The sequence below is a fragment of the Phytophthora sojae genome, assembly GCF_000149755.1.
Source record: "Phytophthora sojae unplaced genomic scaffold PHYSOscaffold_3, whole genome shotgun sequence".
NCBI classification, from domain to species: domain Eukaryota; phylum Oomycota; class Peronosporomycetes; order Peronosporales; family Peronosporaceae; genus Phytophthora; species Phytophthora sojae.
In genome coordinates, this window is record NW_009258117.1 from 10454206 (window position 1) to 10475134 (window position 20929).

Sequence of the window (20929 nt, forward strand, 5' to 3'; positions counted from 1 at the left end):
ATATTAAGCATCGCCTGCTGCCACGTTGGCCCGGAGTAATTCGGCGAGCTGCTTCTGGTATTTGGCTTCCACTTCCTCGAGACTTCGACGCCTCTGCTCCTTCAACTGCGCGATCTGCTTGGCAAGCTTTGAATCATTTGCCGCACTTAGAACCGAGTCCTGAGACGACGTGCTTCCTTCTGAGGTCGCCCTGCGCTCGCGTCTTGGACACGGCTTCAGGGGCGACACACTACTAGGCGAGCTCACATCACCAGGGCGATCCGGGGAGTCGTACAAGACGTGCTGGGTCTTGCGCTCCCACTTCATCCCTTCGTCACCCCGAGCCATATCCACTCGCTTGGTCAACGCTTCTAGCCGCATGAGTAACTCGAGATGTACCGTCTCAATCTCGACGCTTGCATCTCGGTCGAAGTGGCTGGTGGGATCCCACCGCAGATAGTAGTGCGCCCAGAACCTGAGCGACTTCATCGAGCAGGACGGCACGATCACATCTTCACACGAGGCGAGGGCCCCATAGCGACCGATCTCATCACCCTCCGAAACAGCGTCGGTATCTGACGTATTCCACAGACCGTCCGACAGCGGCGCTCGCTCTACCGCGGGCATGAACAGCGAAGTCAGCGATGAACGGGACTTCGGCGTCGACGGCTTTACAACACTCCCACCATCTTCAGCGTAGCGACCGAAGTAGAACGAGCGAGAGCGCGGGGCAACAGCTGGGGACGAGGGAAAGCTCGACAGCGCTGATGCCTCCAGCGGTTGAGGGAACGAGAAGCCTGCATCCAGATCGCGAACGATTTTGTGGTAGCACGACGGCTGTAGCATCGCCATCTCCGTATCGCTCTCGCAGTCCCAATTAACCAAGTCATCACCGCCAAATTTTAAACCGTTGTGTTCCAGTTCATGTGACAGCTGCATGTGCGTGGACTCCAAGGCTGCATTCACCTGAGCATCCGTCGCTTCATCCTTCGAGTGCGCTGGCGAAGACGCCACTGCAACAGTACTCCCGAACGCCATCGAGGTGGAACTTGAACACCCTGAAGAGGATCCATCCGAGTCAAATATGCATCTACTCATTTTGTAGTCTTGAAACCCGTCCACTAGCGAGTGCACGTCGCAGTCTTCATGGGTCATATGAGGAATTGATCGGGGAGATTCAACGTATTCATCTCCAATTTTCCTCTCGAAGCACTGGCGTGTAGCCGTCACGCTCGCTTTCCACTTCATGCGCGGGGCGTTGTGCGGTTGATAAAACGGGTTCAGTACCACAGAACGATCCATTGTGCTAAGAAATGACCACAGAGATTGGGTCGGATGGAGGGCTTCCTGCTCGACGCGCTCCCGTTCAGAGTCGTACAGGAACGTGCCGAAGCGGCACGAGTACAGGTGATCCAGGATGAGAATGAGGTATCGCTCGTTAAACTCGAACGCACTTGGGGATTGGACTAACACTTGCCACACGCAATCAATCCACTGCAGGAAAACCGGCGAGATTTCGTTAGAGTTGTTGCTCGCGCCATGCCCCGTTCGATCCCGGAACTTGTGACCAAAGCTGCACCATTCTTTCTCAATCAGCACCTGAACAAATGAAAAAAATAGTTAGCGACGGCACGGAAGAATGACTTGACCAGATGAAAACATACCTGAAATCCTTGCACAGTTCGGTAGTATGGATCAATCAGCAATTCCGTAAGAGCTGTAAGCTGAGCTGTACGGTCCCACCCATCGCTACAATGAATCAGAACGCTGGACTTCTGTTCCTTGACGATGCGGACGATTTCCACGGCCGAGTCCAGTATGCGAGAGATGTGGTCCATCCAGTGAGTTGAAGCCAACTGGTCGAGCCACTTGTCGTTGTTCTGCTTCGTAGTGCATAGATCCATGAGTTTGTGGTAACTTTTGCGCATCTGATGAATATTCTCGATGCCCATGAAAATTAACTTGCACTCGGTCAAAACCAGCGACGCCTCCATCGTCTCCAGAATCTGTCTGCGTTCATCACTATCGCCCCAGCCGCTCGCAACACTGGAATCATTGACCGATAGTGAATCGCCATTGATAGAGAGCTCGGCTGCCCCTCCTGCAATAGGCGTCGCCGTAGAACCGGCAGATATGGCTGCAGCCGCTGCTGCATTATGTTCAGATGCGACCATATCCGCGTATTTCAACGACGCTGTTCCATGACGCATTTCATAGTGTTCCGTGAGTTCGTAACCCGCACGACCGACAGTCTTTTGTGCTATAGCATTCTTCCAGGGCCGCGCATCAATAATCACAAGCTTCGTCGACGACGGATTGGTCGCTGCGATGGCCTGGATGAGGAAGACGTCCTTGTCGCACTGCTTCTGTCCGAGACCAACGAGCGGCTGACTGCTTCGACAGATCACCGCGCCTGTATGGCGGTCACGCCACGAGAGAACGGGGATTCGACCTTTAGAACGAAACTTGGACGCCACCGCCAACACGCTGTCAGATACAGAAGACGGAACGGCCAACACTGACGGGTAGGTTGGACACAATTCGTACTGCTCGTTGATGTAGCTCAGTCGCCATCGATTCGTGGACGCCGATAAGCCCATGCGCTGGAATTCCGCCACTGCATCATACACTCTCCAACCATCCACTGCACCGTTAACGCCATCAAATCTTTCCAGTGAAAACTTGGCAAACTCGTCCACTTTCCCTTCCGGTTCACCGAGCGCGTGCATCCTTACAAGCGCGTACGTTCGATCGAACTGACTGAACGTCTGCTTGGACACGAGCCCTTCAAAGATAAAGTACAGTCGCCTGAAATCCTTCCCGACAATCTCCAGCATCCCCGTATCCGTCTCCACCATCTCCTTGCGCTTAACCCGATCTATCGTCACGAGGGGGACGGCCTGGTACGCCACCAAAGCTTCCGAGTGCAGATCACTGGCATACGGCAACTCGTCCTCCCTCACATTCCCCCTCACAGTCGCACTCTCCGACGAAAACCTCCCCATAACTATCTCCCCACCGTCCGGGGCGGGGCTAAACACCAGTCGGTAGTTCGTCACGTAGAGTATCCCCGTATGCTCTATCCTGTCCAGGAACCTGACCCGGACGTTGTCGTTCCTCACCAGCACTGCCTCACCCGGTAGAGTCTGCAGGAGTCCGTCCCCATGCCCAAAGTGTCCTCCAGCGTGGTCCGTCTCCTCACTGCCCGTCCGCTCCCGCTCGCTGGAACTCTCGCACGACGCGCCTCTGGATAAATTACCGGGTACTTGTCGTCGTCCATTGGACGTCATGATACCCCCCTCCATCACGTCGCTGTCTGGACTAAAGCCTCCCCCTCCTCCCCGTTCTACCGCCATGGTCATGGAATTCCTGAACCCGATTGAGGGGCGGTAGAACCCCAACGAGTCGCTTCTCCCCGTTCTACCGCCAATTCTACCCTCATGGGAGTTGTGGCGGTCCCTACCGGTACCCGACGTATCCTCCGAAGTAAAGTAGAACCCCCCTCTGCCCGAGTCTCCTCTATCCCCCGTGTCACTGTGCCGTCTGGCAGGCTGGAAACTCCTGGCCTTCTGCCGCTCCTGCACCATTCTAGCGTGCGCCTTCTTGGCCGCCACCGAGCACTTGGCGCACACTCTGACCGGGTTGAAGAAGCCCGAGTTGACCAATGGCATGCGCGCAGAGGAGCACGCGTCGCAGAAGACGTTCCCGCAGCGCCGGCAGTGGTGGCGCCGCAGCATGAGCGAGAACGAGGCCTGGCAGCTGTAGCAGCGCTCCGCCAGGCTGTCGGGCACCCAGGCCACGACGTGGCGGCGGTGGTGGTGCTGGCCGGGCGCGGATCGCGGCTGCGGGCGGCTGTGGGACTGGGACTGGGTCGGCGTCTTGCTGCTGCTGCTGCTGCTGGGGCCTCCTGCTCTGCGCGGCGTCAGGTGCAGCGGCTGCGGGTGCACGGGCGAGGCGGCGGCGGTTGTGAGCACGGGGGACACGTGCACGGCGCGCGCCTCGCGGGACGACGCGCGGGAGCGGGTCGGCAGCATCGAGAGCGGCAGCGTCGGGTCAACGTTAGGGACAGCGTCAGCGCCGCATGAAGAAGCTTGGACACTCTGGTATAAACCCAATTATTTGTTTTGGGTTTCGCCTCTTTTTATTTTGGGTTCCACTGCGGTCGCGTTCGGTCAGTGATGGAAATGCTCGGCAAGCTGCTGCTCGGCCCCTCGTCGCATATCCGCTCGCTTGCCGGGGACACGCCGCGCTAATCTGCATACCCCCAACGCCTGCCAGCCTTTCGCCTCCCTTCTCACGCCGGAATCGCCGTCTAACTCGCCGTGGAGCGCCCAGAATTCCATTGTCAATTGACCGCCATGAGCGACGACATCTCGGGCCTCGAGGCCATCCTGGTGGACGAGGAGTACCTGAACAGCGCCAATCCCGGCGAAATGGTGCTGATTCGGCCGCCGCGACCGGCACCGGCGTCTTCTCCAGGCCCGCGCGAGTCCAGACGTGCCAGTATCGACGCCTACGACGCCCGGGATGACCATTTCGGACGGGACGACGGAGATGACGACGATGAGGACGCCGACGAGGACGAAGAGGACGTTCCAGCGGGGCTGCAAGACGATGAAGACGGCCAGGAGGACGCTGGCATCAGTGACGAGGAGGTGGAGGACCCACCGCCGCAGTTGCGGCCTCGGAGCGTGCCCACGACGGACGCCCGAGCGACGTCCTCCGACGTCCACGTGGCTCTGCGGTCCCCGCCCCGCTCCATGTCGCTCGGCAGCTTCGTGGTGGACGACGAGGACGTGATGGAGATGAACGCGCGCGAGCAGGAGCTGCTGGTGAACATCCAGGAGCTGCAGCGCCAGTTGTCCATGGTGCAGATCCAGACGGACAAGCCGCAGGAGGAGATCGTGCCGCCCATGATGGACGCGAGGCACCGGCTGATCATGGTGTCGAACCGCCTGCCGATCTCCTTCCAGCGCAATGAGGCCACGGGCGAGTGGAGCTTCACGATGAGCTCGGGGGGACTCGTGACGGCGCTGAACGGCATTCGAGACCAGGTGCCGTTCATCTGGATCGGCTGGCTGGGCGAGGAGATCCCGCACGACGAGCAGAGCAAGGTGCGCGAGAAGCTGGCCAGGGAGTTCAACTGCGTGCCCGTGTTCCTGTCCAAAGAGATCGCCGCGCGCTACTACAACGACTTCAGCAACGACATCCTGTGGCCCATCTTCCACTACGTGCCGCTGCCGCTGTTCCGGCCAGGCAGCGAGAAGAAGTTCGACTTCCGACAATGGGACGCCTACAAGCTGGCCAACAAGCGCTTCGCACAGGCCGTGAACCAAGTGTACCGCGAAGGAGACTTCGTCTGGGTGCACGACTATCACTTGATGATGTTGCCCTCGCTGCTGCGATCGCGTCACCCGCACTGCAAGATCGGGTGGTTCCTCCACACCCCGTTCCCCACTGCTGAGATGTATCGGATGCTGCCCGTGGGGAGAGAGATACTGGAGGGGCTTCTAGGCGCGGACTTGTTGGGGTTCCACACGTACGACTACGCTCGCCACTTTATCGCGGCCTGTGCTCGTGTTCCAGGTGCGTCGACGTCTCCGAAAGGTATCGAGCTCGGCGACCACTTCTCGGCCATTGGAGTGTTCCCTATCGGCATTGATCCAGAGCATTTCGAGGACATTCTGAACTCGGACGTCACGCAGAAGCGTATCCAGGAGCTCACGGCTAAGTTCGCGGGCTGCAAGGTTATCATCGGCGTGGACCGCATGGACTACATCAAGGGCATCCCGCACAAGCTGCTGGCGATGGAGCGCTTCCTTTCGCTCTACCCAGAGCGATGTAAAGACGTTGTACTGATCCAGATTGGAGTACCATCACGTACCGGTGTACAGGAGTATCAACACTTGGCGGCGAGTGTGAACGAAATGGTGGGGAGGATTAACGGGAGGTTTGGAACTCTGACGCATTCACCTGTGCATTATATCCATCGATCCGTGGCTCCTAGCGAGCTGGTAGCTCTATACAATCTGGCCGATGTGTGCCTCGTGACGTCGATCCGTGACGGAATGAACCTCGTGAGTCACGAGTACGTGATGTGCCAGAGTCAGTCGTGCGAGCCGCACCGTGAGGGACCGGGCGTTCTCATTTTGAGCGAGTTCGCCGGCAGTGCCCAGTCGTTATCCGGAGCGATTCGCGTTAACCCGTGGAATACGACGGACATGGCGAATGCGCTGGGGTATGCACTGGAGCTGCCGCTCATGGAGCGCGAGTACCGCCAGACCAATCTGTATCGGTACGTGAAGACCCACACAGCCAGCTTCTGGGGCAGGAGTTTCCTGACAGATCTGGAAGACGCAGTGTCGCGACCAAGGGCGGTGGTGAAGAAGCTGGTCAGATTGCCAACGATTGAAGTGCTTGGAGCTTACGCGCGCAGTCGCCACAGACTGCTGGTGCTCGACTACGAAGGAACTCTGTTCGATGATCCAACGCCAGCGGGGGCGCCGGCGCAGCAGCGTAGCAACGTCGCTCCCCCCAAACCGTTCGTCAAGCGGCTGGTCGAGACTCTCGCCAACGACCCCAAGAACACGGTCGTGCTTGTGAGTGCTCACGAGCGCAACGTGATCGGGAGTTGGCTGACAGATCGTCGTGTGGGGGTTGTGGCGGAGTCTGGCTACTTCTACCGACTGCCGAACGATGATGAATGGCAGGTGATGACGGAGGACACTGATCCGTCCTGGAAGAAGGTGGTGCGGCCGATCATGCAGTATTTCACCGAGCGTACCCCAGGTAGTCGCATTGACAGCAAAGAAAGCTCACTGACCTGGCACTACGGCGAGACGGACCCGATCTTCGGCCCGATGCAGGCGCGTGACATGCAGGTGAATCTGGAAGACGTCCTGTGCAACTTGCCGCTCGAGGTCGTGCAAGGTACCAACCGCGTCGAGGTCCGCTTGCAAGGAGTGACGAAGACGCTGCTGCTCGATGAAATTCTGAGTCAATTTCAGCCGGATAACGAGCCTAGTTCGCCTGGGAGCAGGGGGCCACGACGAGAGGGATTTTCGCCCAGGCAGAGCCGACGACAGCGGCCACCTGCACCCCAGCTTGACTTTGTGTTTTACGCTGGAAATGGTGTAGAAGATGACGAGCTTTTCTTGTATTTCAAAGAGCACATGGAGCAAGCGAGGAAGGAGGAAAGTGCCTTACAACCCACCGCCAGCGCCACTACAACTATCGCAGACAATAGTAGTCTGCCGCCACCTCCGTTGCCAGTACCCAGTGGAATTTCCAGTGAGTCGTCGTCCGCCTTGTCGAAACGGGCCAACGTGTTCACATGCCATATTGGCGGCAGCAAGACTGAGGTATGGGAAACCGGACTACTAATTGCACATGCGTTATGTATTGCTAACACTGCTCCGTTGTGTGTGTTGTGTGTTGCAGGCCATGTTCCACTTGGAGCGTCCGTCGGATCTCGCTCGTATGCTGCGGGGTATGACTTTGAGTTGATCTCTGTCTGTAGCACTGGCTGAAAGCCTCAAACTGAATCTGTCTTGTTGTTTGTGTCCACTTGCAGCGCTGGCGATCCACAGTCGCGATGGAGGCACGCCAAGAGTGCCCACAGACAGAAACGTTTCCAACGAGCCACCGCTGGCTGCCAACAGCGCTGCGTTTCATGCGTCGGTATCGATGCCATCGCTGTCAGCGTTTGCTAAGTGAGGGGGCAAAGTGCGGCGCCTATTATAGCGAGGAATTGGTTGGCAAGGAGGGAGTGCTCGTTAACTTTCAACATGCGTATAACCTTCACACTCATGTCTTATCATGCAAGGTGGGCACAGTATGAGCAATTAGACAATGGTGACTGCTTACCCCAAGGGTATTTTCACCACAGACGAAGTCGTTGTCGCTTCCCGTGAAGGCAAACACTAGCAGCGCTAGGAAGAAAACCAGCGACATACGGTAGTGTACGCACGACTGGGGTGAGATGGTTGTTGCTTGCTTAGTAGTGTGCTGGCTGCTGGAAAGTTGTGAAATGACTGCCAGGTTGAGAGCTCGGTATTCCATGATGCCCTAAAGTATTACCTAGTGATTACAATCATTTAGTTCGTGTTTGATGTGTTCTGCGAAGTACAGTACAAACTAATAACTGCAGGTGTTGTGTTGTGAGTTGGGAGCCGTTAGACGTCACACGCGTCGATTTCTCACTTGCATTGATGCCACTGCTTCTCGGCTTTCGCGATTTTTTTATTTCCCCAGTAGGAAGTGTTCCAATATTTAGTAAGGGGCGAGCCTGTTCTAGCTGCAATTTTCTTAATCATTGTACCATGGTGGAAGGCCAACTTTCCGCCCAGATGGTAACAATACCGACAGTGAAATTCGTGTGATATTGGTACTTAATCTGCATCATTTTGTGTCGAACTGGAGGGTTTTGAACCTGGCATTTGTGCTGAGGAGTTGGAAGCTGACATTGAGCTGAAGATATATTCTAACTTAGACATGACACGAGCAAAACTTGGAAGTAACCTAAAGATCCAGTTATCACAAACCAACCTTTGATTCAGCTTCTCCCAGGAAAAAAAAATCGATCTTGTCGTCGCCAACGTCCACGAGGCTATTGCGCCTATCCCCTCCTCGCGTGCCCCAGAGTGCATTCGCGTTGATAGCATGTTTATGTTTTCTTCAAAATTTCCACAACAAAGTATTTATTTGCACGTCGAGTACGAAATCGGTGGCTGTCTATTAGATCCACGTCGTGTCCGCTTAGGCGCCGCACTGCACGTCGGTGCCCTTGTCCGAGCAGCTTCCGCCCTTCTCAAGATACTTTTGGTGGGCCTCCTCTGCGTCCCAGAACTGCTTGGCCTCCTCGATTTCCGTGACAATGGGCTTGTCCAGCGTCTTCTGGTGCTCCTCCTTGGACGCCAACGCGGCCTTGTGCTGCTCCTCGTTCTGGTAGTAGATGCCCGAGCGGTACTGCGTCCCGACGTCGTCCTCCTGGCGGTTGAGCGATGTGGGGTCGTGGGTGGTCCAGAAGACCTTGAGCAGGTCGTCGTAGGAGACCTGCGTCTCGTCGAACGCGATCTTGATGGACTCGGCGTGGTTCGTGCGGCCCGTGACGACGGTGCGGTACGTCGGGTGATCCGTTTTGCCCTGCGAGTAGCCCACCGAGGTCTCGACCACGCCCGGCACGCGGTCGAAGGCGCGCTGCACGGCCCAGAAGCAGCCGGCGGCGAAGGTGGCGACGCTGTACTTGGCGGTGTCGGCGGTCATATTCACGAGGCGAAAGGAGAGGAGAATGCCGGAGTGAGCCCCGAGGTGGCATCGGCGTTGAGTGTGTGTCAGCAAACACCTTGGCCACCCAATGAGAGCAATGCAGACAGCCGGGTCAGGCTTCTCCAGAAGATTTGTGATGTGATTGGTGCTTGAAGGCGTCAGCTACTCAAGAGGCGAAGCGAAGTCTTCTCCGATGAAGGCGCGCTCTTGAACGAGGTTGCTGTTGACTTTTGCGTTGAGTGTTGGGCCAAGAGTCGCCGGGTCAAATGGACGTGCTCAGGGGGAGAGCTGCGCGACTACCGAGTCCATACTTGAAGTTGCCTTGACCTGGTATCAGATACCGTGAATGTGATTCGCGTGACGCGCAGCGCGCTGGAGCCATCTGCGCCGTGTTCGGGGCCCATGCGTCGCTGAATGCAATGCGTCCTCGCTTCACCGGCACCTTGCGCTCCTTTGGAGAAGCGCCCCATGCTTCCGCCGATTGGGATCAAGCGTGCATTCAAGCGCTCACTTTGCAATTTGCTCTTGGCCTCTCTAGCGTCTCTTCACTCTCGATCAATCTTCTTCCCAATATGACGGTGCAAACCATCCAAGTGACACCGATCCAAGCAGCCGAGGGCTCCGCCGTCGACTTTGGAGCTGCCATAACATAACCAACGCCGACCTCGAGAACCTCAGCGACAACGACTTCGAGGTCATCCGCAACGCGCTCTACAACTCGCACGTCATCGTCCTCAAGAACCAGCAGGGCGTCTCAGCCCGCGCGCAGTACGAGCTGACCAAGCGCTTCGACCCGGCCTCGTCGACCTACGGCCACGGCAAGACGCTGGACGTCAAGCGGTCAATGCTGCACCCAGATCTGAAGACCGTCCCGCACCAGCCTCAGGTCCAAATCATCGGCCACGGACACTACGACGAGTACGAGGGACTCAAGGACTTCACGCTCAAGCACCCGCACCACAAGGTGTTCCACAAGACGGCGATCCCCGACGAAGACGACCTCAACTTCACGCGGTTCTACCGCTGCCACATCGATGCGGCGCTCTACGCGCTGAGCCCGCCCAAGGTGACCACGCTCCTGGCCGTGAAGGTGCCGGCCGGTCGCCGCCAAACTCTCCGGTATGACGACGGCACGGGCGACGAGCTGGACGTCCCACTGGGCACCACCGCGTTTGTATCGGGCCAGAACATGTACGAGCTTCTGTCGGACAAGGACAAGGAGTTTGTGCGAGCTGCCAAGGTCGAGTACGCGCCGCACCCGTACGTCTGGATGTCGAAGGCGTCATGGGACCGAATGGCAAGCTGCACGAGTGAGCAGCGAGAACTGTTTTAATGTGTAAGTAAGAGGTGTTCAATTCGTAAGTTAATCGTATCTCCAACACCGGAATGATGTAAGCAGGCTCAAGACAAAGAAGGATCGTGATCTTGATACGTTTTCCGCCCGAAGGTTCACCAGTAGGTATAGTGTGAATGGAAAAGAGCAATACAGAACGGGATGTGCTGCCATCGGCGAGACCACTTTTGCCGCCATCCTTACAGCTTCCTTTTCTTCTTCGCACGGGGCTCGACAATCTTGTCCACAACCTTCTCGATGGTGTTGGCCAAAGGCCCGCTTGTCTTGTCCCGGCTGTCGAATCCAAAGAAGGCGGATCGCTGCTTGGACGAAGCCAAATCCAGCAGCACAATGTCTTGAACCTGCTCGTAGTCAGCCAGAAGCTTCATCTTGTCGTTCTCGAGCAAGTGCTTCACCTCCTCCGAGCATTCCAGCGCATATACAACAAGCACATTGGTCATGACACCAACGGCCTCCCTCGTACCCTCATCCATATTCTTGAACATCACGTTGAAGTGCTGGCACTGCGCCTTTAATTCGTTGATGTTGACTGCATTCGACGTAAAGTTCATGACCAACCCCACTGTGAGCGTACGGCAAGGCGGTGGTTGCCACTCGCTGTCTTCCGATACCTGGGCTGGGTCTCTTGACGAACCAGCTATGTCTCTTTGCCGTGTCATCAAAATCGCATTTGTCGCCGGCGACTCTGGGGGCTCGTCGGGCCACAACGGGTGAGCCTTCAAGCAAAGCGAGTCATCGTCGTTGTCGACAGCCGGCCGCACGCCACCAACCTCCTGCATAAGTAGCGACCAGCTCTCCGCTTTTGCTGTCTTCAGATCAATCATTTGGTCAAGACATAGATATCGGAGCTTTCTACCGGGCCGGATCTGGGGCACCGCTATGATGTTGTCGGAGAAGTGCACGGATGGATACTCCCCAAAGACGGTGTTCTCCTTGAAAAATGCAGGCAGCTTCTCCTTGGGCAAACCAGGCTCCGTAAACAGGTCGATCCAGCGCTTGAGGCACAGCCACTGAAATACTTCCGAGAAATCGAGCGGTAGGTACCCGAACACGTCGGCGATATATCGCGCGTGGTCACGCAGGGGATACAGCAGATTGACCATCTCTCGTTTCACTACAGGTGAAGCGTAGATTGTTGCCTTCTCCAGTTGGCCTTCCCACCGAAGTCGACAGGGATACAAGAGTTGTTCTCCCAGGACTGGTCCATCTCCGGAATCCTCGATCTTTGCCGTTAGATCAACCAACGTGCGTCCAATCAGCCACTCCCGAAGTAGTGGCCCATGTTTGAGCACTAGCGCCTGGATGCGGTGCCAAACGGTATAGTCCATGTAAGGAAGCCTGGACGCCTTCACTGCTTCGTACGTTCTGCATTCACGCAGAAGATCAAAAACTACCGGATGGCTGCCCGAGGATTTCCAGAACAGAAATTGAGCTGCTTCCGCGATCTCTTCCTCTGTTGTCAATTTCCACTCGTCGCTCACCGTTTTGCGACTGCGTCTTCGCACTTGGATCTTGCACAAGATATTCTCGATATCTTCCGGACGAAGTAAGTAAAAATTCAGCCGTTTGAACAAATAGGAATGTGTGCCTCGTGTTGATGAGCTCCGTTTGTTTACGTCCCGCAAGAATCCAGGATAACTTAAAACCAAGAGGTACACCTGCGGAATCTCCATCCACACACGCAGAACGTCATCGCAGAACTTGAAGAATAAGTCAAACGCCTTTGGAGCCCCCCGATCTAGCGTTAACCAGTCAGCAACGTTGTCAACAACGATAAACAGAGGCCCCAATTTCTCCACCAACATTCTTGTGAACGCACTCAGACCCATTGACACAGCCGCTGTGATATCGAGTGTGGTGTCAGGCTCAAGCTTTCTGTTGACGGCTTCCACTAGCGACGTGATGGCAAGGTCAACGCGCACCTCGTCTCCGAGTAACTCGGGCGATGGAGGGTAGAGGAAGACTGTGTGGCAGGAACACAATTCTCGTTGAAACTCATCACGAGCAGACTCCTCCGACCACAGCTCACGGCACCATCGAATGTACTTCCACGCTAATAGAGCGTTGTCCAGCTCTGCCAAGTTGTCAGCAATTGGAATCTCGTACGGCGAGGATTGGCTGGAGCTGCGATGGCTTTGGAAGTTGGTGCGGTGAATAGCCCGCAGTTCTTTGACGGATCCACTTTCATCACGCAATGCATCTGGCCGTCCAAAAGAGTGTACTGAGGTAAGGGGGCTTCATCTTTCCAGGTCGGCTCCACGCCAAGGCGGCCAGGCTTCTGAACCAGGACTTGGTACTCGTCATCATGCAGTTGATCGGCTCTTGGAAGCCTGTACTCAGACAGCTCTTTCCACACACGTATCGTGTTGGTCGCGTTCATCAGCCGGAAGACCTCGTAGGGCACAAAACCCTCCTCCATCTGGCGCAGGCACTCCTTCGTGACAGTAAACCACGACGTCCACATTTCTTGCAACGAAGAGCTTCAAGTTGACAGCAGGACAGTCCAACCTCGCTTTCTCTGCCAGCGCGAGCTTGAGTTCTTGCCCGTCGCTACCTTCGTTGATGGTCACGTTGACGATAGCTCCATCATTTACCATGAAGCACTTGAGCTGAATGTCTGAGCCACAGTCACGAGAGCCATCACCACCACCACCACCTTGCTGACTGGAAGCGAATCGAAGAATGATCGTAAGGGACCCCCCCCTGATTGACGTTTTCAAGCCCCCAGCAATGCTACCTGCCCCCCCCCCCCTGCAACACCGGAATGATATGGATCAGGTGCCTGTGTAAGCGGCGTAGTTGGTATTTTATGAGTTAACTTTCGGGGGTATGTACGGACTACTCAGAGCCCTGGGAGCCGCTTCACAACGGAGTAGATATGGTAGGCTAAATCAAACATGCAGACATCGTCAGCCTGCTACGGCATCGGGGGCGATGCAGTCGGCAGCAGCTTGACATTCTGTCCGATGAAAGTCAGCGAGAACACTGGGCACAGTCGTTTGGCCTGGATGCCGCCGTACGCGACGCCTAGATTACTCCCGTTCACGTAGAAGCTCAATCGCCCGTACTCCATGTCCAGCAGCACGCCCACCACGTCTCCATCTTTGCACGGATCTGCGTAGTACTCGATGCTGTCGTGGAACTTGTGTCCCGTGGCACAGGACATGCCCCAGAACACACCGCGGCTCAGCACACTCGTATTCAGCGCCAAATCCGCGGCTGCAACGCCGACAAACACGCCGTCTCCTCCTCGTGCGCTCTCCAACTTCACCTCCCAATACTTGATGCCGCACGCGACCTCGCAGTTGCCCAGTACGGAGCCACACCCCTTGGCCACCTGCACCGCGCGCGTGTTGTTCTCCTGCAGGAGCATGTAGAACGAGCACTTCTTCTTGTCGAACTGCACCATGGGCGTCTGCAGCACCAGCACGGGGTGTTCCGGGCCCGCCCCAATAGTGGACTCGCCCAGCTGGAGCTGTGGCCGGATCTCGTGCTTGCTCACCGAGTCCGTCTGCACGAGCGCCACGGCGATGTCGGGCCCCAGCTCGAGGTGGCGGCGCACGGCGTCCACCATCTCCTGGCCCGTGCTGGTGAGCGCGAAGGGCAGCGAGAACTTGACGTGCTGCGTCTTGGACAGCGCGTAGAACGTGAAGACCGGCACGGCCGCCACCAGGTCCGCGTGCACGTAGGCGTGTCCCCACGGGAACTCGACGTGCGCGAAGCCGCGCCGCGCCCCGGCGCTCGCTCCTTCGGGGGACGCGGCGCTCTGCGGCTGCTCGTCGTCGTCGTGCAACGACCCGTAGCCGAAAGGCGTCGCCACGCGCGGCAGCGGCGGGGACCCCGGAGCTCGAGACGCCATCATTGTGTTCTTGTCCTTGAAGCAGTTAGCTGTGATACTGAAGTGGCGCTTGTCGATGTCCCTCTGCGCCACCGGTCGCACTTAGTCGGAGGCATAATTAAAAGCAGATGGCGCAAAGACACGAAGCGACACCCTGCCACAACACATTGGGTACCACCTGTGCCAGTTACCGTTTCGCAATGTTTAAGTGTCACTGCACCTGTTATCTTGTGTCACCCTAACACACGTCATTTCCTAGCGTACAGACTTCCCCAGTTGAAGTGGTAACCCTGCTGGTTGAAGTCGCCGTCGGCATACAAACTGCAAGTCATCTACTTCGCGGAGCTTTCTCCGACAATCACTCTGCACCAATCTGATAAATCCGACCCAGCGCGCATCTAATGGGCGCCGCGTGCTGCCGCTGCCAGCACCTGGACGACCCGCTGCTGTCGCTGCCCCGCGTCTCCGCCGCCGCCATGAGCGCCAACATGAACCAGTTCTACGTGCCGCCCCCCGCGCCCGCGCCCTCCTCGTCGTCGTCGTCCTCGCTCGCCTCCTCCTCCTCCTCGTCCTCCTCCGGCTCCGCGTCCGCGTCCTCCGTGAGCCAGTCGCTGGCCAACTACGTGTCCTTCCCCTTCCCGTTCGTCTCCAAGCCCAAGGCCGGCGCCTCGCAGGCCAAGCGCAGCAAGAACAAGGCGGCCAAGAAGCCGCACGCAGCGCCCAGCGACGCGCCGGTCAGAGCCGCCGCGGCCGCGCCCTACGTGGGGGAACACTGGCGCAAGACGGGGAGGGGTAGATTCGCCCCGCTCACTCTACTGGAGCTGGGGGTGCGAAGTCTGTGTGCCCAACTTCTGGTACACCAGCAGAGCGCTCTACAGCACGGCACGCTGCCGCCAGAACTCGCCGCCAGCGTGCTGCAGTGGCTCAAGAGGCACTACGTGCTGGACAAGCCGCAGTTCCAGGCGCTGGCGCCGTTCCTATTGCTGGAGTGGAGCCTGGCGGACCTGCAGGGCGTGGAGGACTCGTGGTTCGATGGGGTGCCTCAGACGACGCTGCAGCAGCTGAAGAGCATCGACGTGTCGGGATGTATCCATCTGCACCAGTTGGGGGCTGAGTGGGGGTACGCTACGACGAAGCTGCCGGAGTTGCTGGCTGCTTCGTTCCAAGGATGCACTGGGCTGACAAAAGAATCAATCGAGATGTTGAGGTTCTCGACGAAGCTGGCGGCGCTCAACTTGTCCGGGTGTGTGAATGTGGATGACAAGAGTCTGAAGGCGCTGAGCGAGCTGGAACAATTGACATCGCTGCAACTGGTATATGTGTGTTGCCTGCAATTTTACTTCGTTGTTGGTGCTGAAGGTGGTGTTGTGCCCAGGTTGGCTGCCGAAAGTTGACAGATAAGGGAGTCAAGTACCTGGCCAAGATGGCAAAACTAGAAAAACTGCGTATTGCACGCTGTAGAAAATTGACCGATGCGGCGCTCGAAGATTTTGCGATGATGTTCCCGAAATTGCGAGAGCTGGACGTCGCAAACTGCCGTTTGAGGTAAGAAGAGTTGTCAAGCTATGTATTGTATGCTGCGGCAGTATGTTGACGCTAGCGTCGGTGAATTGTGGAACAGTGAAAAGGCACTGCAGTACATCGGCCAGATTAAGAGTTTGGAAGTGTTGGTGATCCGTGGGTGCCAAGATATTTGTGACGATGGAATGTCGTCACTTTCAGGTTTGGCAAACTTGAAGTACTTTGACGCGCGACACTGCAGCAAGATCCATTCCATCCCGACAGAATGGACCCAGCTCGAGGTTTTACTGCTCGGATACACCGCCTTTGCCGAGTCCGATGCAGCTGTTTTGCAGTATCTTACCAATTTACACGAGTTGGAGCTTCGCAAGTGCCGAATTATGAAAAGGTAAAAAGATATGGATCCCGGCAAGATTTTGATTACAAGGACCGAGTTGCTCACTGATTAAGGTGTGTGTTGTGACATTCAACTTTGTTGATTTACAGAGGATTTCAGTTTATCAGCCGACTGACACACTTAGAACGCCTGGAACTTGGTGAAACTGCACTTACAGACTCTGGGCTGCTGGAAATTTGCAATAGTGCTAAAAGCTTGAAGGCGCTCAACATTTCCAACACCGAAATCAGTGACAACGGAGCGGCTGGGTTGGCAAAACTGAAGGAGTTGCGCATTCTTCGTCTAGATACACCGGGGATCACAAATAGAGCGCTGGCGAACCTGTCGTTTCTGGCACGACTTGAGCGATTGGATTTGTTCGGCGCAAAGTAAGTGACGTGATATCAGGGAATTCATGATGTCGTCTAACTTTTAGTGATTCTTGCCGAGAAACAGTATCACCGACAACGGGCTTATGCACCTCGTGCCGTTGCATAAACTCCAAGAGCTGTCGATTTGTGGAGGCAACATTGGCGACCGTGGTGTTGGGCTGATTTCAAAGTTGACGTCCTTGACGTCATTAAACCTGAGTCAAAATAGGTAAGCGCCACGCCTTGGGATTTGGTGTTGTCGGTGGCATCGAACGATTATCTAATGGATTTATGGCAACAGAAATATCCGGACCAAGTCGTTGTTTTACCTTCGGGCACTGACTGGACTACGGTGCTTGAATTTGTCTAACACGGGCATCTCTGCGCTATCACTCCGCCATTTGTCTTGTACGTGTGCTCAGTGCAGGAACCATTGAGCGATACGTTGCGGCTGACTCTGTATGTGCCTTTCTGACTGGAAAACTAATGCTGTATAGCATTAAAGGAGTTGCAATCCCTGTCCGTGTATGGGTGCTCGCTGTCGCAAGGCCATATCGACGTTTTGAGAGGTACGACATTTCTTTTTGGTGCTCTCAGTGTGTGTCACTAACTACAGCTTAACCTGTATCCAATTCACCTATGCAGAGATCTTACCCGAACTCAAGTGCCTGCGGTGCACATGATGAGCATGGCTGTTGTGAAGACGGAGGACGCTTTTGGTATTAGTGAAAGATACGTGTATGTGTGGACGCGTACAATACATCTAAAACTATGACCACCTAGCGTGGCAAGGAATATTGCTGCGGGAGTTTCGAGTTTTATTATAGGCGCCAGTGAAGCGGCGCATGTGCAGAACGAGCACTTTACCCTCCTGCTAGTGGAGATTGATGAAGCACGGCTGCTGGTAGCTGACACTAGCGAGGCGAAGCAGCGGACGCGTGACACCTGCAACCATGCAAGCTCGCCAAGAGAGTGCGCTTCGGCGCATGGAGCAAGATTATGACAGCCGAATGGAGGAGCAGGTAGAAGACCTGCGCGACAAAATGCGGCTACTGCGTACGTGTCGCGTTCTAGTTTGCGTGTAGCTTGCTTTGGACCAACATGCTGTGCTGTGTGTAGAGGTGGACAGGAAAAGCAACATCGATCTCCTCGAATCAAGCAAACAGACCAACAAGGACTACATCCGGCAGCTCAAGAATGAAAACCGAGACCTTCGCAAAGCCCTGGCGGACCTCAAGCGATCAACCTCATCAGCAGGTGGGCCACCAGGACTCGGTCCGTCAACTGCTGTGGGAGGAGGTGGTTTGGCTGATGAAGCGGAAGAGATTGCAACGGCGATGCAGCATCTAAACAAGGTTCGAAAACAGCATGACGACTTGCGGCATCGCGTGCAGTCCCAGTCAACACTACTGGAGGAGCTGAAAGATGTGGTGAAAGATCTCGAGCTTGAATCCAAGAAGCCTAGCTTGGAGGACACGCCGGAGACGCGCAAGATCCGAATGCTGGAGAATCGACTGGACAAGGCTATGATCAAATTCAACGAGGCGCAAAGTATCCGGAAAACGTATGAACAGATAGTGAAGCGTCTCAAGGATGAACGCATTGGCTTCGATAATCAACTGGCGGCTATCGAGCGAGCACTCGCTACCAAGCAACACGATTATGAAGAACTGGTGTTGCTCTCGGCAGACGCGTCTCACGCACGAGAAACGATTTTAATGGAGTTGGAGAAGGCCCGCAGTCAACATGAAGATGAGAAGCGCCATCGCGAGAAGGAACTCCGGGAAAAGCAGCAGTACGTGAAGATTCGTCTCGAAATGACAAATAGGTTAGACAAGCGGGAGAAGCACAAGGGCGCCGTAGTAGCGCGTGAATCGGGAGACTTGAGCTTCGAAGGCGAAAGTCAGTTGAAGGCGTCTCTGATGGCCACCATGATGCAGCAGGGTGTTGCCGGTGAGGAGAAGAAGGAGCACCGCAGTAAGATCGACATTTTCGAGAGCGCGTTCCGCAAGATCAAGGAGGCGACAGGCGTGAGCGACGTGAACGAGGTTATCCAGAAGATCACCAGCCAGGAGAGCACAACGGACAACTTGCTGAACCTGTCGAAGGAGAACCAGACACGTCTCGAGCGTCTGCAAGCAGAACACGCCGTGTTGAAGGCGCGTGTCGAGGAGCTCAAGTACAGCGGCTCGGGTGGCGGTCACCGCAGGAAGCTTGTGGATGATCACGAACAGAATTTGGTGTTGGCCAGCACAAAGCTGGAACGAGCCAAACTCAAATACGAGCGGTTGGCCAAGGTACTTATCGGTGTCAAGGCTGGCGTCGAGCACCTTGTGGACAAGATGGAGAGCGTGCGCGAAGACGACCAGGTTATCGTCGTGACAGATGAAACCATTGTGGAGGCGTTGCAGGAGAGCGAGATCACTCTGACTCATTTGTTGAGCCAGATCAAGCTCATCGGAGCTGCTGCGCACTCGTCGACCCCGAGCTTGATAGACTCGTCGGCAATGGGGCAGCAGAAGAAGGTGATCGCAAAGCGGCCGTCACTGAAGAACGTGACTGGCGGCAACCTGATACCGGAAGGGCTTGGCTTGGATGCCGACATCCTCGTCGCTCGACCATACAACCAGCGAATCGCGTTGCCGGGCACCGATGGTCTCACTGCAGAGGAGCTGGAGATGGACGATACGGGAGGCGCTGGCACCAATGGCACCATGCTTCTCGACGACACAGAGGAGGCTTTGAGCCGCGACCGGGTGAAGCGAGCATCGACCCAGGTCATCATGGCGCAGGACAAGAAGAAGAAGCGCGTGCTCAAGAAGAAGTTCAAAGAGAGTGGCAACGACTCCTCCGACGAGGAAGGCGGCCCCATTGGCTCCAGCGCCAACGTCCTGGGGTCAGGAGCCAACCAAGCGGATGGATCCTCGCGCGGTCCTCTCACACAGCGAACACTATCCCCCAAGAAGAAATAAATCGTGATATGTCTTGGTTCCGAGTGCTCTCATTGAGTCTCTTTTTTCCTACCTAGCGCCCCTCATACTTCTCCTCCTACACACACAAAACTCTCCAAAGCTTAGAAGCTGAAGTGCTGGTCGGGGGTGAAGCCCAGCTCCTCGAGCGCCGGCAGCACGGCAAACTTGAGCATGGGCGGGGGGCCGCACATGAAGATCTGCACGTCCGGAGCAGCCGCCGGCAGGTGCTTCTTGATCATCTCGGCGGACACGAAGCCCGTCGAGTACTTCCAGCCGTCCTCGGCGCGGTCCACCGTGTACCAAAACTTGACGTTGGGGTGGTTGGCGGCCATGGCTTCGATCTCGTCGCGGCACAGGATGTCGGCCTCCGTCTGGTTGGCGAAGAGCAGGTAGAACTCCGTCTTGTCCTCGGGGTCCTGCAGCGCGCGCCGCACCACCTGCAGCATGGGGGTGATGCCCGTGCCGCCGGCGATCATGCCGATCTTCGTGGCCTTGCGGACCTCGGGCACCACGTCGCGCACGCGGTGCTTGATGTGGATCTCGCCCTTGCCCATGTACGAGAGCTTGCCCTTGGGGCCCGAGACCTCGATGGTGTCTCCGATGGCCAGACTCTCCAGGTACTGACTCATCTTGCCGCCGTCCGGGAACTTGGGGTGCACGTTCTTGAAGTAGACCTTGACCACGAGGTCCACGTAGCCCTTGGTGTCGTCCGAGCTCACGGGCGTGTACGAGCGCATGACCAGCTTGTCGTTCTCGTCCGTGTAGCGCAGCGAGATGTGCTGCCCCACGGGGAGGCCCAGCACGTGCTGCGGGGACGGCAGCGCGAAGCGGAAGCGCCGCGTGTCGTGCGACAGTGTCTCCTTCTCCACCAGCGGCAGGTGCACGGTGGGCGGCGCGTCGCCCGGGCTGGCGGGCGCCTGCAGCGTCACGGGCGTCGCGTCGCGCGGCTTGAGGCTCGACAGCAGCAGGAAGATGGTCGTGCCCGCCACCAGCGCCACACCCAGCAGCACGCGGAAGTCGCCGTCCACCAGAGCCAGCAGCGAGTCCATCTTCACAAACTTCACTGATCCAAACTGAAGCAAGATTCCGAATGTGGGGCGGCAGCTGATGGCGTCACAGCAAAGTCAAGCTCGTGACATCAAAGCACCAAAAAAATGGCACTATCTCGGGGTACGCAACTACTGAATAGAATATTGAATTCGATTTCGCAGGCACATGTTTCCTGGCCGCAGGAAGCTCACTTTACCAATT

At 56.5% G+C, this 20929-nt stretch overlaps 8 protein-coding genes across 8 annotated transcripts; 4 read left to right on the forward strand and 4 right to left on the reverse strand.

Moving 5' to 3' along the window:
* Positions 1–3: 3 nt before the first annotated feature.
* PHYSODRAFT_558210 (hypothetical protein) lies at positions 4–3716 on the reverse strand (the record flags this gene model as incomplete). Its single annotated transcript, XM_009527098.1, has 5 exons — positions 4–1578; positions 1644–2071; positions 2105–2933; positions 2988–3291; positions 3478–3716. 5 exons carry the CDS (start codon positions 3714–3716, stop codon positions 4–6), a joined length of 3375 nt encoding a protein of 1124 aa, XP_009525393.1.
* Positions 3717–4337: 621 nt separating this feature from the next.
* On the forward strand, positions 4338–7485 carry PHYSODRAFT_494592 (hypothetical protein; the record flags this gene model as incomplete). The annotated part of the gene is made up of 2 exons (XM_009527099.1): positions 4338–7340; positions 7420–7485. The coding sequence occupies 2 exons, from the start codon at positions 4338–4340 to the stop codon at positions 7483–7485; spliced, it is 3069 nt and encodes a 1022-aa protein (XP_009525394.1).
* A 1251-nt stretch (positions 7486–8736) lies between these two features.
* PHYSODRAFT_314189 (hypothetical protein) lies at positions 8737–9243 on the reverse strand (the record flags this gene model as incomplete). The annotated part of the gene is made up of 1 exon (XM_009527100.1): positions 8737–9243. The coding sequence occupies one exon, from the start codon at positions 9241–9243 to the stop codon at positions 8737–8739; it is 507 nt and encodes a 168-aa protein (XP_009525395.1).
* A 652-nt stretch (positions 9244–9895) lies between these two features.
* PHYSODRAFT_491326 (hypothetical protein) lies at positions 9896–10579 on the forward strand (the record flags this gene model as incomplete). The annotated part of the gene is made up of 1 exon (XM_009527101.1): positions 9896–10579. A coding segment is annotated over one exon (684 nt), but the record flags the coding sequence as incomplete, so codon positions are not given.
* Positions 10580–13517: 2938 nt separating this feature from the next.
* Positions 13518–14462, reverse strand: PHYSODRAFT_558214 (hypothetical protein; the record flags this gene model as incomplete). Its single annotated transcript, XM_009527102.1, has 1 exon — positions 13518–14462. The coding sequence occupies one exon, from the start codon at positions 14460–14462 to the stop codon at positions 13518–13520; it is 945 nt and encodes a 314-aa protein (XP_009525397.1).
* A 377-nt stretch (positions 14463–14839) lies between these two features.
* On the forward strand, positions 14840–17389 carry PHYSODRAFT_491927 (hypothetical protein; the record flags this gene model as incomplete). Its single annotated transcript, XM_009527103.1, has 9 exons — positions 14840–14979; positions 15043–15751; positions 15814–15983; positions 16060–16347; positions 16446–16724; positions 16792–16935; positions 17008–17114; positions 17204–17275; positions 17352–17389. 9 exons carry the CDS (start codon positions 14840–14842, stop codon positions 17387–17389), a joined length of 1947 nt encoding a protein of 648 aa, XP_009525398.1.
* Positions 17390–17659: 270 nt separating this feature from the next.
* Positions 17660–19678, forward strand: PHYSODRAFT_496718 (hypothetical protein; the record flags this gene model as incomplete). Its single annotated transcript, XM_009527104.1, has 3 exons — positions 17660–17762; positions 17826–17963; positions 18030–19678. 3 exons carry the CDS (start codon positions 17660–17662, stop codon positions 19676–19678), a joined length of 1890 nt encoding a protein of 629 aa, XP_009525399.1.
* Positions 19679–19758: 80 nt separating this feature from the next.
* PHYSODRAFT_285766 (hypothetical protein) lies at positions 19759–20732 on the reverse strand. The gene has a single exon (XM_009527105.1). The coding sequence runs from the start codon at positions 20725–20727 to the stop codon at positions 19780–19782; it is 948 nt and encodes a 315-aa protein (XP_009525400.1). The 5' UTR covers positions 20728–20732; the 3' UTR covers positions 19759–19779.
* Between the last annotated feature and the right edge of the window lie 197 nt (positions 20733–20929).

Bases quoted from the DNA above. Each gene is read 5' to 3' on its own strand.
- PHYSODRAFT_285766 (XM_009527105.1), bottom strand. From the start codon at position 20,727: ATGGACTCGCTGCTGGCTCTGGTGGACGGCGACTTCCGCGTGCTGCTG.